The sequence below is a fragment of the Amborella trichopoda genome, chromosome 4, assembly GCF_054954075.1.
Source record: "Amborella trichopoda isolate Santa Cruz 75 chromosome 4, AtrichopodaSantaCruz75HAP2 v2.0, whole genome shotgun sequence".
Classification (NCBI taxonomy): Eukaryota; Viridiplantae; Streptophyta; class Magnoliopsida; order Amborellales; family Amborellaceae; genus Amborella; species Amborella trichopoda.
This window is the reverse complement of record NC_142339.1, coordinates 40009215-40025237: the sequence shown is the minus strand read 5'-3', so window position 1 is coordinate 40025237 and position 16023 is coordinate 40009215. Positions and strand designations below refer to the sequence as shown.

The following is a 16023-nucleotide window of genomic DNA, read 5'->3' as shown; positions in this document are numbered from 1 at the left end:
TTCTAAATTCTATATTTCTGTCCAGACTAATTATTACACATTAGATTTATTTATTTGTGAGGGTCATACCTTGTTTTTTGAACGACGTTTATTATAAGATTGTAATTAATAATTATACTAATTACAATGATAACCAAATCCTATATTTTATTTGTTAATTTATTTACGTTATATATTTTACAATGTATTATTTTTCTGTTATAGTTGTAAATTACATTTTTAAATTAGATGATATTATAAGACAAATTTCAAATTTATTCTCATCCGTATAGTAAAATGAATATAAAATATTAACCAATAATTCTAATTTCAATGTGTAATATTATAGTTAGATTGATAATTTTGGATGAGTAAAGAAAATTACTAAATGTTTGATATGATAGTAATTTTACTTCATATGAAAAATTGTTTTTTTTAATCTTGTAATATGGAAGTGTTTTCTAATATTTTAAATTATTTTGATGTAATTTTATAAAACTATATGATAATTAATAATTATATAGACATCCAAACAGGAAAACAACATCCAGACAGGAAAACAACATCTCAATATTTACCTATTTTTACAAAGTAATGAAAGTACATAATGCACAACTCCTAATTTCCTTTAGAAACTAAAAGAACACTATTTTTAGAGATTTATAGTGATTTTTTGAAAAACTTTTAGGACAAAACTTGCCGATTCGGCTGATTCTTCGATCCAATCCACCTATCTGACACGGGTATAGGTGAGGATGATTCGAGCCACCAATCCGATTTTTTAAACATTGGAGGGGAGCCTTGCTCTCAAAGTGATCTTCTCAAACGGAAAATGTCTTAAAAATAAAACCTAAGGGCACGTTTGGTACGCGTGAAAATACATCTTGGGAAGCATTTCACAGTATTTTCACGTGAAAAAACTCCCTCATGTGATTAGGTGTGGGAGTATTTTCACACCAACTGGCTGCCAATTGGTGTGAATCTTCATTGGGACCAATTGATATGAAAATACTCCCATACCACATGAGGGAGTTTTTTCACGTGAAAATACTTCCCGAGAAGTATTTTCATGTGCGAAACAAGCCCTAAGCGTTCCTCTAAAATCGTAGCCATCCATATAGTCTAATATGAACCCTTAATTCCTAACTTAAGTTAAAACATTGCTAAATATATCAAATATAATCATTCATATAAAACTGAATCCCAAAAAGCCCCAAGTTATATTAAAAAATAACCTTTCACTTAATAATAAATCCCCGAAAGTCCATAACAGCCCTAAATCCCTCCAAACACTAAACATCTTAAAAGAGAAGTAAAGAATAGGAAAGTTGGGCTGACTTATTGGGTTTTCAACCCAAGATTTTTTTTGTCGTCATTCTCCTCCCCTAAAAGGAAATTGCCTCTATTCAAGATCTCCTTTTTGCAGCTTGACACTTCTCGGCATCTATCTCCATGAACTTCTCTTCGTTTATCCATGAGTTTTCAAAATCAGGATTGCCCACCCACTTGAAAAGGTATCGATTATAATTGTGAGCTCGAGTTTTAATTTCCCTTGCTTCAATCACCCTTTATTTTTCTCTTTTGTTTGCTTGGTATTTGATTATGCAAATCTCCCTCGATGAACTCCATTTTGGGCTCCAATTTATCGTGATGACTATAAAGATCAACCACATCAAAGATGGGAGATATGTCCAGGTCTTGGGAAAGGTCAACTCCTTATCTCCAAATTTGTGTAGTATCTTGCATGGACCGACTCCTCGTTCTTCAATTTATGATAAGTACCGGGGGGGAAACCTTTCTATCCTAAGGAACACCATGACCTAATCTCCAACTTGATATTCCTTGTATCTCTTATGGCGATTTCTAGCTTCTTTATATATTTGGTTCATCTTTGTCAACTTCCAATGGACTTGTTCGTGGATTTCCTTGAGATTTTCAGCATATGCAACAACATCGTTACTAACAAACGGCTGTCCCAACACGGGTTTAAGATTGACATTGTGATTAAGAACTCGCCCATACATGATCTCTAAAGGGCTTTTTCCAGTCGACCTGTTCACTGAATTGTTATAAGTAAATTCAGCTTGTGCTGAGATCAACTCCCATTATCTAATATTGTCCCTTACAAGGCGTCGCGACAAATTTCCTAAGCTCTGATTCACCACTTCTGTTTGATCATCTGTCTGAGGATTGTAGGCACTACTATATTGTAGTTTAGTTGCCAACAACTTCCATAAAGTCTTCCAAAACTGACTTAAGGATAAGGAACTTTGTATCCTTGTTGGATGTGATAGTCTTTGGGACCCCATGAAGTCTCACCACCTTTCAAAAGAATAGGTTCGCCATATGAGTAGCACCCAAGGTCTTCTTGCATGCAATAAAATGGGCCATCTTGGAGAAGCTGTCAACAATGACAAATACCAAACCATACCTCTTGATGTCAGTGGTAAACCCAAAATAAAATCCATTCCAATATCAACCCAAGGAGCCACAGGGACTGCTAGAGGAATATGTAGGCCAATGTTTTGATGTTGTTCCTTCAAAACCTGGCACGTGCGATGCCTAACAACGTGTCTATAGACGTCCCACTCCAACCTAGGCCAAAAATACCTCTCTACCGCCATATTTAACATCTTGCTTCTGCCAAAATGACCTTGCAAACCACCTCCATGCAACTCAATAATCAAGAACTCAATGACCATTCAATCATGCATAGTTTGAGGCCTTATAGAGATAGCCATTGCTGATTATGAATTCAGCGACTACTTCGCTATCTCTAGCTTGATACCTTTCAAAATTATCTTGGACATATGGGTCAGTTGTATTGCTCTTAATCACTTTAAAACCAACGATATCAGCTGACATCGTCTTCAATAAATAAACCCTCCTACTTAGAGCACCAACCACCTTGTTTTGCAACCTTGCCTTGTGTTGAAGTACGAAAGTATACTCGTTCGTTTCTCCTACTTAATTTCTTTTGAGCATTGATGAACCATAGGGCTTCGTGGTCTGAATGCAAGATAAACTCCCTACAAATTAAGTAGTGTCTCCAAAGCTTTAGAGCTCAGTCAATAGCATAGGGCCTAATGTCATATGTAGAGTAATATTTTCATTCCCCATTGAGTTTCTTGTTGAAATAGGTGATAGCCACCCGTCTTTTACTTAAGACAGCCCTAATACCCACTTTTGATGCATCACAATCTACCTCAAAGACCTTATAAAAATCCGTGAGGCTAGAAGTGGTGCTTTTGTCATCATCATCTTAATCTTTTAAAAAGTCTCCTCAGCCCTTGAGTTCTAGCTGCAGCTTCGACCTTGTGCTAAAATTTTTAATGAACTTTCTATAAAATGTGGCCAGCCTTTGGAAACTCCTAATCGTTGTTAAGGTTTTTGGGATAGGCCAACTTGTAATAGCTTGAACCTTGGATTGATTAACCTCTACACCCTTGGCTGACACCATAGACCCTAAATATTCCAGCATATCCATATGAAGGTACACTTTTTGAAGTTTACATAAAGCTAAGTTTGTCTTAAAAGTTGTGGGATAGCCCTCATGAGCCTTACAATCTTTATTGTACACCAAAATATTGTCAAAATAGACAACCACAAACTTCCCTGTTTACGGTTTCACTACCTGATTCATAAACCTCATAAATGTACTAGGAACGTTTCAAGAGTCCAAATGGCATTACCAATCATTTATATAACCCGGCCTTTGTCTTGAAAGTTGTCTTCCTCGTCTCCTTCTGTAATCATTAGTTGATGGTACCCACTCCTCTATTTTACACAACTTGAGAACTAGATACCATGTCAAGTATATCATCTAACTAACGACGGTATTGGAAGTCTATATGTGATAGTTATCTTGTATAACCCTGCTATCTACACGCATCCTCCATGACCCATCCTTCTTTAGTGTGAGCATGGCGGGTACAACACATTGGCTTAGACTGTCCTGAATGAGGTCCTTTTCTAGAAGTTCAGATACCTGCCTTTGGAACTTCTCATACTCCTCGGGACTCATTCCGTAGTGGGGATTCAGTAGGATAGTTCCTGGTATCAAATCAACATGGCGTTGGTTTTCTCTCATTAAACCATTTGGTGACTCTTCAGGCACAATGTTATTGAACTCTTCCAATAATTAGTTCACACCCTCTAGCATCGGTTATGACATGTTGTCGTCTTTCCAAAGCAGCTCAAGGATTATCCCACGCTTCACTACCATGAAATCATGTGGATTTAAGAAGGCGGATGAAGCTTCACTTCCCCTCTCTATTAAGGCATCATTCGCCATTGGCTTTAAAACAATTTTTGTAACATTTAAAAAGAATGAATAGGTGTTCTTGTCACTGATGGATAGTTTTTCGATCATATTGCCAAGGATGCACTAACAAGATATGACATGCATCCATAGACACCACATTGCACGACACCGAACTAACAAGGCATTTGAAGAGAAAATTCCTTCGTTTCCCTTGTTGAATAAGTTGTGGATGCTTCACGGTCTTGAGTTCAGTTCGTCCATCTTTTGAGATACTAAATTTTCTCTAGTCCCACTATCAATGATAAAGTTGCAAATTTTTACTTTGTCTGTACAACAAGTTCTAAAGAAATTTTTACGTAGCCAGTCATATCTTGTTTTGACCAGTGGTGCAAGCATAGATCATCAGATGACAAGTGTTTCACCAACCATGTCGCTTTCAAGTGCTTCATCTTTGATATCAATAGACTCATGAACTTCGTCAAACCGAGTTTCACCTTCCATGTATGCCAAATTACCTTCAATTCATACATCATAATCCTTTGCTAGATTAACTTTAACATCATTTCAATTTGTTTTAGACCATGCAAAGTTGATTCTCAAACACACTGATAATCCTATCACTTTCTGTATAACACCATCATAAGACCTTGCTCAAGCACCAATTCACTGAATTAGGCCTGAGTTTTTACTCTGAATTGCTTGAAAAAGGCTTAGACGCACTCAATGAGAGAAAAAGAGTAATATCCAACAAAATATAGATGGCTCCATCTGAAGGCTTTCCTGTTGTTTCCCTCCCTCCCCTCTATGAAGCCTACATCCACCTCATCAATCCTGCCTCCACCACTCCATCCTCGTGCCCCTTCGTTCCTCCCTAGCAGCACCCCCTCATTCATCCTTCTTTAGACCCTATTCACAGCAACCCCTCTCCCTTGGTCCCTTCCCATCCCTCCTCCATTCCCCCTTCGCCAAGAAGTTTCCTTATCCATGGCCCTTTAGATCTTGCACTGAAAGCCAAACTCTCCTTGGCTTTGGTGGGCTCCTTCAACCCCTATTGTGACGATATCCGTGGTATCGAAAGGTGGGGACGAAAGGTTTGGGAAGAACCAGACCTGTGCTGCCGAAATCTTACCAATGGTCGTACTCTCTTCTTCTTTCCCTCTACTCAGAACGCCATTTCGGCCTTGAACACAACATTTCTGCCCTTATGTGGAGCGGCCCTCTCCTTTTCCCCAAGGTCTCAAGAGCTCGGGTCATTTAAGGCCCAAATAGTATGGCTCAGAGCTTTCGACATCCCACTCCATGCCTGGACTCCTGAAACGTTTCGCTCCATTATAGGAGCTTGCGGCTTCCTAGTATTCATTCACTGGAAGTCGGTGGAATTCCCCCCTATGGGTTCAATTCAACTGTTGGTGGAGGTTCTCAACCCTTCTTCAATCCCTTCTTCTCTTTGGCTTGAGGTGGAAGGTAGTTTCTTGGCAATCCGCCTCACCCCCCTCCCCCCAGCATCTTCAGGTGCAGAATCATAATCCTCAACCCCCTGCGGACCAGGACGAGTGGACCACCGTAGTCTGAAAATGCAACAACCGTGGCCCACGTCCCACCAAAGCCGTCCATCCCTCCATCGGAGGGCCAACCCTCTTGATCTCTATCCCAATCGGCCTGCCACTTCTTTCAATCCAGTTGTCCCATCTTTTTCTCCACCTAACATTTGTACCATCTCCCTTCTCCCCTCATGCGACACGTCAACCTCCTTTTTCAACCCATCACGCGATGTTGATACATCTCCTATGCTTTTTGACCCCCAGCCACCTTCTCTCCACGCAGCTGACCTTATTACTCTCTCTTTTATCTCTTGTCCCTCTTCTAGCCTTCCTTCCCATGTGATACCTTCCTCATCCTCAGGTTGCGTTGCTTCATCTTTGTCCTCCATACCGACGACCACCCCACCTCATACTTCTCCGACCTCTTCAGCTAACATATCCTTTCTGGCTCTCATTCCCTCGCCATCTGTTTCCGATTCTCAACCCACTTCGTCCAACGGTCACCGGCTCACCATTGACCCTTCCTTGATTATTGTTCCCATACCTATATTGAAAAAGAATGGTTTCATGTTCCTTCATCGATTGGTTATTCCTCTCCGTTCGTATCTCCTTCTCCTATTTTTGTCTCGATTAGTTCACAAGATTGAATGGCCAAGTCATCCCATTGTTCTAGTCCAGTCCTCGGTAGGTCCATCTCCCTTTAGTTCTCCTCTTTACCCGTCCCTTTCTTCATCCACTCCTATCTTCTCATCTAACCCTCTCCCTTCTTCCCGTTCTAACTCTCTTACCCCATTTTCTTCAGCCAACCTTGCCCCTCATGACTCTAACCATCCCACTCCTAAGCCCCACCTGCTAGATGTTCTCATCATTGCCTCGGCCCTCAACCCCACTATAGCCAACCACCAATTGCCCCCTATCAAGTTGACAAACCCCTTCGAAGAACTTGAAGACTCTCCAATACTTCTTTCGACACCCCTTGTCATGATCCCCCATCGTCGTCTGGTCGTTCAGGTCCCTCATCCCCAGCTTGTCATATGCCCCCCCCCCTCCCGGGGCTTCTCCTCTTTGCTCCTCCCTTCCCTCTATCGACTTGCTTAACCCCGCTTCTCCCCCCAAGATAACCATCCTAGCTCCACCTTCCCTTCTCCTTCAACCTCGACCCCTCCCTCTCCTCCCCACATCCTTCTCTCCCAGCCCCCCTCTCTCCCTTCCTCTTGAGATCCACCTCCCTCCACCTGGACTCTCCCATACCTCGCTTCCTTCCCCGCTCCCTAACCTATCAGCCCAGCCCCATCTTCTCATGCCTGCCCCCTCAACCCTTCATCCCCTCCCTCTTTTACCCTCCCACCCGCTATTTCTTTACTTGGGCCCCCTCTACCTCATCCACTGCTATTGTTCCCCCCTTCTTGCCCGAACACAGTTTCCGGCACCCTCCTGTGTCTGCCCCCCCTCCCTTCCTTGTGCCCCTCAGTCTCAGTCTCCCTTTCAATCCATTCACAGCTATCCAGTGAATCCTCGCTTTCGCCTGCCTCGGTGCCCCTCAGTCTCAGTATGGGGCAATGGCCTGAGGTGGGCTTAGGTAAGCAAAGGGCCTGAGGTGAATTCTATGACATAGGGGTGCTCCACAAGGCTGTCAAAGCCATTTTAATTGCCTTGGTCCCAAAGAGGGAGGGGGCTGAGGAGCTTAAAGTTTTCCGGCCCATTGGCCTCATCAACAACACATACAAGATCCTTGCAAAAGTGTTCGCCTCTCGCCTTGGAGAAGTGTTAGGCCTAGTCATGGCCCCCCATCAAGGGCCCTTTGTCAAGGATCGCCAAATACTCGATGGTGCCTTAGTCGCCCATGAGAGCATCCACTCGAGGCATCTTTCCAAACTTCCAAGCTTGGTCATCAAGCTCGATTGGGAGAAGGCTTACAACCATGCGGATCGGTCAATCCTTGATAAAACTCTTGCATGTATGGGGCTTTGGTCCACGATGGCGCAAGTCAATGCACAACTGTACTTTCAATCCCCACTTCTCCATCCTCATCAATGGGTCCCCCAAGGGCTACTTTCCCTCCTCTAGAGGTTTGCGCCAGAGAGACCCCCCTTACCCTTTCCTATTTGCCATTATGGTAGAAGTATTCAGCTGTTCTATTCACCGTCTATTCCAAGTAGGGTGGCTACATGGCTTTACCAACGGATCCCAAAGACCTACCTATATATATATATATATATATATATATATATATATATATATATATATATATATATATATATATATATATATATATATATATATATATATATATATATATATATATATATATATATATATATATATATATATACCATCTTCAATACGCAGATGACACCGTCGCCTTTTGCAAGGACGATGCCCAGGAAGTCGATACCTTCCTACTGTTTCTTAAATGTTCTGAGTAAGCAACTGGATTCAAGGTGAATATGGATAAAATCAAGATGATGGGGGTAGCCCTCGACTATCACATCACTCAGGACCGAGAGATGGGAAGCTCCCCTCTACTTTACTCGGACTTCCCGTTTGTATTGGGAAGCCCAAGCTCAACCAATGGGCCCATCTGATAAACAAGTTTGATCGAAGCCCACTTGGAAGGGTTGGTTCCGCTCCCCGGATGCGAGAGCCACTTTGATAAAGGCAAACCCTATCCAATGTGCCTTTATACCAGATGTCGCTTTTTCTAATGCCGGCCTCGGTAAGGGCTTGACTTGAACAACTCATGCGAAAATTCTTGTGGGCCGGTGAAGAGGATAAGCACATATATCGCCTCGTTTCCTGGGACAACATTGTCTCCCTCGCTCTCAAGGCGGTTTGCAACTCAAGATAACCACCTATGGAAGATGGTACGAAGCCACAAATATCGCCTCGACCCTCTCTTTTGGTTGTCTGATTTCAGAGCCAACGGGAGGTCCTCAGGAATTTGGAAGTCTATCGTCTCAATTCTCCATCTCTTCAAAGGCCACACCGGACTTCACCCCAAAAGGGGTTCTCGGGTAAGCTTCTGGCAAGACCTGTGGTTGGGCCAAACCACCCTCAAGGACCAATTCCCATCACTTTTCCTTTTAGCCCTTGATCACCAAACCACAGTCGAGGACCAATTTCCAATGCTAGGTCAGCCAGAATATGGATTCCAAACTTCAGAAGACCCCCAGCTGATGAAGAATTCCAAGAGTTCCATGACCTCTCCCCCTTCTTCTTTCTTCTTTTCTTCCCCTTCATGGAGAGGACAGCATCATCTGGTGCTCTTGCCCCCTCAGGATACTTGTCTGTCTCTTCATTCTATAAAAAGCTTCTTGATCCCCCTACCTTCCCCCATACTCCCCCTTCTCTTGTAGCCAACGCTTGGAACTCGATGGCCCCACCCAAAATTAAGTTCTTTAACTGGCTGGCCTTGGCTGAGAGAGTACTCACAATAGGCCAACTTCAGCGAAGGGGAATGCGAATACCAAACTGCTGCGTTATGTGTAAGGCTGCCAAAGTGACCAATGCCCATTCGTTCATCTCCCATCGCTTTCCAACTGTTGGGATCCCTTCTTCAGTCGTTTTAGTAGCAATGGGTTACCCCCAGCTCAATACCTCAACTATATTCCTCACTATCTCGCTTTCCATGGCCCAATTCTGGCATCTTACTTTGGAAAGCGGCAGTTGCTACCTTCTTTGGACCACATGGATTGAATGCAATCAACGCATTTTTCGTGGAGAGAGTTCATCCCCATCAGCCTTATTTGATAAGATCAAGTCCTCTGTGACTTTTTGGGCTTCAAATCACAAGAGCTTCAAAGGCTCCCCTCTCTCGGCATTCCACTTGGACTGGCTGACCATACTTAACCTCAACCGGCATCGTATCCCTTGTGCTTCTCTATGGTGTCCACCGGAATTTGATTGGATCAAACTGAACTTCGATGGTTGCTCCCTAGGCAACCCCGGCCCTACTGGCATAGGTAATCGATTCAGGAATCACTTAGGCTCAGTCTTCTCGTTGTTCTCCAGACATATAGGCCATTCAGATTCTCAAACTGCTGAAGCCCTCGCGCTTATAGAAGGCCTAAAACAATTCGATCCCTCTTGGGGCTCCAATCTGCTGGTCGGTAGTGACTCAAGTAATGTCATCACCTGGGCCTTGGGCTTGTTCCCTTGTCGCCGGACTCTGACTTCTATATTTGAAGAGATTAATCACTTGTGCAGGGACATCACAGTTGCATGGAGTCATATTTGGTGAGAAAGTGATTCCCTAGCTGACACTCTCGCCAAGACGGGTGCCACAAATGTCGGTGACTGAGATTTTTTGCAAACTCCGTCCACCATTGCGAATCTCTCCTCTATGATTTTCACCTTTTTTTGTAAGTTCATGTAATAGAGCTCCCTCGAAGAGGGCCACTTTTGTCTGTGTATAGTTTCCACATTTCAGACACTCATATTTGTACTATCCTTCTCCTTTAATACAACAGTTAACTTATTAAAAAAAAAACTTGAACTTCATTTCTTCTTCTTGGACACCCATTTTATTCGTTCCCAAATTCTGAACTCCCAAAGCATTTGATTCTCCCTTGTAAATTGCCTTGGCCTTTAGGATTTACTTGATTGTTACATATAGGAGCTGCTGCCCTCCCGCTAGCATTGTTCCCACAGCTAGATGTTGCACTGCCATTACGGTCATTCCCAATCTTCCTGGTGAGTTGGCTTCCACCGTTAAGGCGAGCTGATATGCATCACTTACTTTATGGTGTCAATGCAGTCCCACCTTGCCAACCATTGGTATCTTCACATACGGGCTAACTCGTTGGGCTTCACTCTCGGCTAAATTAATGTAAGTCGATGGAAACCTTCAGTACACTTGTTCATGGTTTTCTCTCGCTGACACAAATTTATACTTTTTGATACAGAGTTTGCTCATAATCTTGAAGAAAAAACTCGAGCCTTCAACTTGTCCTTCATCTATCCTATCTTTTGACCTTTCCCTTTCCCCTAATTCTCGATCATTTTGATAATGCTTCCACCAAGTAGAAGCTGGACGTGTCATCTTGGCTCCAATAAGTTTGACTTTTCTCTCTTCTGGGACATCCTTCCAATCGACATAACTTTCAATGCTGTCCAAACAGTAGAAACTCTTTCCATTTCCTTTCCCTATCAAACTCCGCAATTTGAACGTGAACACCATACTCTCTGTTATCTTGCAGAGCTTTTACAATGTGATCTTCCCATCATTGCCCTTTCATTCCGCCTGTTACATCTATCCGAACCCACCCTACTTTCATCGCTAGAGCTATCATTTTCTCTTTGGGCAAAGGGATCCAAATATTCATTACCCCTCTTAACACGACTCTAGCCATGATCACTTTCATTTTCATGATCATTTGGCCATCACAAGTGTAACCAACCACAAAAGTTGTTGGATTTATTCTTTTTTTTTTGGAAAAAAATGCAAAGTTGTTGGATTTGTTCTTGCATCCCTTGAAATATCTCAAAAATCACCGCATTCCTACCCCTTTGGCCATGATTCCCACATGGACCTCTTGCGGCCATCAATCGGAAGAATAAAGTGCCTAAAGAAAAAGGAAAAGTGAATAACAAACTTGCTCTGATACCACTTGATGTAAATCGAAGACAAAAGCAATACGGACGAGAAAATATGCAAGAACTAGTAATGTGTACTTAGCACCTCAAAGGAAAAGGATCCTTTAATTATCAATTTAAATTACATAAATATGTCTAAATCCTTGTTGGAAAAGGAGAGCTGCAGTTGGATCAAAGGACAGCGCCGATTCGCTGCCGCAAGGTGATTGGAATGATCTGGAGCTTCAAGCTTTAACATCCCAACTTCCACTCTCTCAAACCCTTAGCTAGATGGGAGACTTTGCTCTCAAAGTAATCTTTAATCTTCCCAAACCAAAAAAGTCCCTCTTTCTCCCTTCAAACAAGTGCTTAACACCCAAAAGCAACCCTAAGAGTTCCTATGAAATCCGAGCCATCCATTTAGTCTAATCTCAACCCTCAATTCCTAAATATAACCTTCACATAAAAGTAAATCCCAAAAAGTCCCAGATAATATGAAATAGAACCTTTCACTTAATAAATCCTCAAAAGTTCAAAAACAGCCTTAAATCCCTCCTAACACTTAACACCTTAAAAGAGAAGTACAAATAGGAAAGTTGGGTTGCCCTCTCGGGTTCTCATCCCAACGTTTTTTTTCATGACACTCTCTAGTGGCAGACATTTGGTTGTCCTTTAGTACGGCTAAAGTCATACTTAGGTGGTGCTCGCAGTTTATAACCCTTATCTCAGTTATGCTCCTGCTCTTGACCTCATGCCCTACCCACTTCCTGTACTAATCCTTCTGAATATTGACATTCCATCTCATACTGTCGCCTCGTAACTCCCACTCTGTGCTACTCTACATCTAACATTAAATTAAGTTACTAGGAAAACCAGTAGTGCATCCTATGATACCTGGATACCTGTATGACAAAGGTATCAACATCGACAGGATATGCCATCCATGCCAATGCCAAATACACTTGGATACTAAATAAGAAACCGTAAGCATAATAATACAATATGTTGTCACTATGTGCTATTTATACATAACTACATGTTGTATATGTATTTTATGGAGCTACATATACATAACTACATGTTGTATGTGAATTTTATGGACTAAATAAGCTTTAATATGGTGGTACCATTAAGTCAGAGATGATATTATGATTGTATTTGTATCCTGGATTTTGGAAAATGGCATATCCCTTTGTCCACTATATCATCTACGCAACTTCAAGCAACCTGGTTTCTGTGCTGTGTGGGTATAATAGTAAGTAACAATATAGAGTATTGTCCTTGATGTGGTCGTATTTAAAAGGAGATTGGTATAAAGGAAGTGGTATGTGTATATTATTATGATACTTAATATCGAACTCAATATGGCATAAGGCAGCAACAGGCAATTCATAGGATAGTGCTTGAAGGGGCAGTGCTTTATTTTATGCATGTTATTGTCAACTGTAAGATCAAATTGACATGCTTCTCCAAGTATGTTTATTTTATATAAGAAAATTATATAAACATAGCTTAATTACATTTTAACCATATAATGAAAAGACACTGGTTCAGGCCTCCAGGTTAAGACAAGCTGTTCGTACTTGTTTAAGGAAAATTTTGAAGAGCTTACTAAAAATTTCTTAATCTTATCTGAAACTTCCCATCAAATCCACTTACTAGTTCCAGTCCCCAAAGATGGACATATATTAGTGATCCAACTGAAACTGGCATGCATCACAGATCTTGAGGGATTGATCCCTTATATTATTTTGTTGTGTCCACAAATGAAGTAACCTTCATGGACACTATAGACTCTGATACATTCATAATGTCATAAACACAGTACAATATGACTGAATGCCAACTCTTAATGCCTTCTTTTATCTTTTCTTGGATAACCATGTAACTCTATATGCTATTTTTGAAGAATTATTCTATATTCTCTATTTAATTTAGCTGCCTACATCTACGAAAGTAACTATGATGTGGAAGAATAAACAGTGGGCCTCGATTAACTATTGTGGAATTCCCCTTCCCACCAGTTATGTTCCCTTATTTTGGAGATATGCTTAGGAGTTGCTTGAATACATTGTATGCTTGAGGAAATTGTTGTGCTATTCAAAATTCTGTTACTTAACCGTTTAAGTTTTAGATATAGCTGGACAGCTAATCACCAGCAAATATAATATTTAGACAGTCTTTTGGTGTGCACTTTTCAGTTTTAAAATACGTTATGCAAGTATCATCACTTAGGTCAGTTAAGTATTCAGTATTTGAAATGAAACATTATAATCAATGCATATCAGTTGGATTTCCATTCTTGAATGTTTGTGAGAGCCCTTGGCCTGGGTGATCAGGTGGTGGACCCACAAAGTGACATCAAGGGTTCCTTTTATACCCAATTACTTATGGAAAAAAGAAAAGAAAAAAAAGATTATGAAATGCTGATAATAGAAGCAAGCTTTCCTAACTTCAGTATAAATACATGGACAGAGTCGAGTAGGACCTGTGGAATGGTTGAAGCCTTATACAGATGAGACCATTGTGGAGCTAGGACAAAAAGGAATAAAAAGTCTGCTTGCTGTGCCCATCAGGTACTTATGGGAAGCAACCTTTTTGTATATTGTAGAAATTGAAATCGATCCTTCAGGTTCTTTTGCATTGAATGCTTGTTACATATTTTAGAAAAGTGAAGGCGGTGAGCATGCTAACTGAGTTGTTCAATCAACATTCACCATTTTGGACTTAATTCTGTAAATTTTGATGTTAGGTTCTGTAAGATTGTTTCATAATATGCAACTTTTGGGAGCTTTGATCCTGCAGCTTTGTTAGTGAGCACATTGAAACACTCGAAGAAATTGACGTGGAATATAAAGAGTTGGCCCTAAAATCAGGAATAGAAAAATGGGGACGTGTTCCTGCATTAGGTTGCGAGGCCATGTTTATTTCAGATTTAGCAGATGCAGTCATCGAGAGCCTCCCATATGTTGGTGCAATGGCGGTCTCAAATATTGAGGCACGTCAGGTACCTTTCTCTATTCCAAAGTGCAATATGGTTTTGTCTTGGGGTTTGTTTTTCATTCTGAAAATCATTTCTTTATTGCTTGTAATTGTTTTGTTTGAAATAAGTTTGATTACAAATCAAAAAGTTTTTCTGCGAGGACAAGGACAGATTCACATCAATCAAAAAGATTGAAATGATGAGAAAGAGGAAGAATTTCATTTCTCTATACCATAACATGAGAAATTGAATCAAACAACAATCACCACTGAGGTTTGAGCAAATGGCTCATTGATACCGACATCAGTTGATGTCTTGATTGTTGCTCAAATGTAGGTCCTCTTTGATCATGTGAATCTCTTGAGCCAAATGCCTTGTGGCTTTGCTTCAGAGTTCACAACTTATTTATAGTTTTTATTAGTTGCTTTGACTATACTTTGATAGTGCCTTTCCTAATCGAGAACCTGATTAACTGGCATTACATCGTTTGGATGTAAACATGTCATCTTATTCATTCCATAACTCCCTGACAAATAACGGGGAGAAGAAACTGCTCTCAATTCTTTTTTCCTTCTTAACATAGTTGTTTTCTCTCTCCATGATAAGAGAACTTGCTATTATTGCAGTCTCTTGTGCCACTTGGTAGTGTAGAAGAGCTTTTGGCTACTTACGATTCACAAAGGAGAGAGTTACCGCCTCCTGTGACAGTATGGGAATGGGGATGGACTAAAAGTGCAGAGACATGGAATGGCAGGGCTGCAATGCTTGCCGTACTTGTTTTGCTCGTCTTGGAAGTGACTACAGGCGAGGGTTTTTTGCACCAATGGGGTATCTTGCCATTGTTTCGTTGAGATGGGGGCTTCTTCTCCTCATATGTTATCAGCGTTTCTGCATTTGTATTATATGCAGAGTTGATGGATGATTTGAAACTTTTATTCTGGAGTTGGAAACTATTGGAACCTATGATTTCCAAATCTACATGCTATATCCTCAATTGTAATGTAACACAGTTGAGCATTGACTATTGGTATGGCTGATACTGAAGGGTTAGATGGTTCCCGCCTACCAGCAATGCATTGTACGATATTCCCTTGACCAAGTTCAGTTTGCCTACAAACAAAATAGCATATATTGATAAACCTCGGTTTGCATCTACAATGAGGGAAATTGATGGTGTCCTTTTATAAAATGTAATAATTATCCATTAGAAAAAGTTTATATAGAGCCGAGGCTCTAAGCAATCAAATTAGAGCCTACCTCAAAGATTTCACCAGAAAAGGTTATTTGATACCCAAATATCCTTAAATTGATCATCTCAGCATCAAGATGCATGGACATGAGAAAAAAATGGATTTCAAGTTTTGGATATAGTGCATCTTGTAACACATTTTAGACTGTCAATTTTTAAGATTTACAAGTTTTCATTGATACGTTTGATCTATACAATTTTTTATGCTTTGAATTTTATAATTAAAGATGAAAATATATTTTAAGGCTAACAAAAATATTTCCAGTATTGAAGGTGGCCTCTGACAAAAATATTTCCAGTATTTTAAGGCTAACAACATTTCTTAACACTATTTTAAGGTGGGCTCTATTTTGATTGTTTTGGGCTCTACTTTGATTATTTAGAGGCTTGGCTCTATTAAAAACTGCACCCTTACCTATTCTACACCACAGTT

The 16023-nt window shown here is 40.8% G+C and overlaps 1 protein-coding gene across 14 annotated transcripts in view; it reads left to right on the top strand.

The window, feature by feature from the left end:
• The window catches only part of LOC18423902 (ferrochelatase-2, chloroplastic), a 39092-nt gene extending 23598 nt beyond the window's left edge, over positions 1-15494 (top strand). For 4 of the 14 annotated variants that reach the window (XR_016054469.1, XR_016054476.1, XR_016054467.1 and 1 more), the window contains exons 9-11: positions 13834-13934; positions 14111-14365; positions 14968-15494. Coding sequence is in view for 4 of the 14 variants with exons in the window: in XM_011629618.3 (XP_011627920.1) it covers positions 13834-13934; positions 14164-14365; positions 14968-15192 (528 nt within the window). In the remaining 10 variants the exon portion in view is untranslated. The remainder of the gene's footprint in view (positions 1-13833; positions 13935-14110; positions 14366-14967) is intronic. The other 10 variants (XR_016054475.1, XR_016054471.1, XM_088865222.1 and 7 more) reach the window with 3 other exon arrangements.
• The last annotated feature ends 529 nt before the right edge of the window (positions 15495-16023 follow it).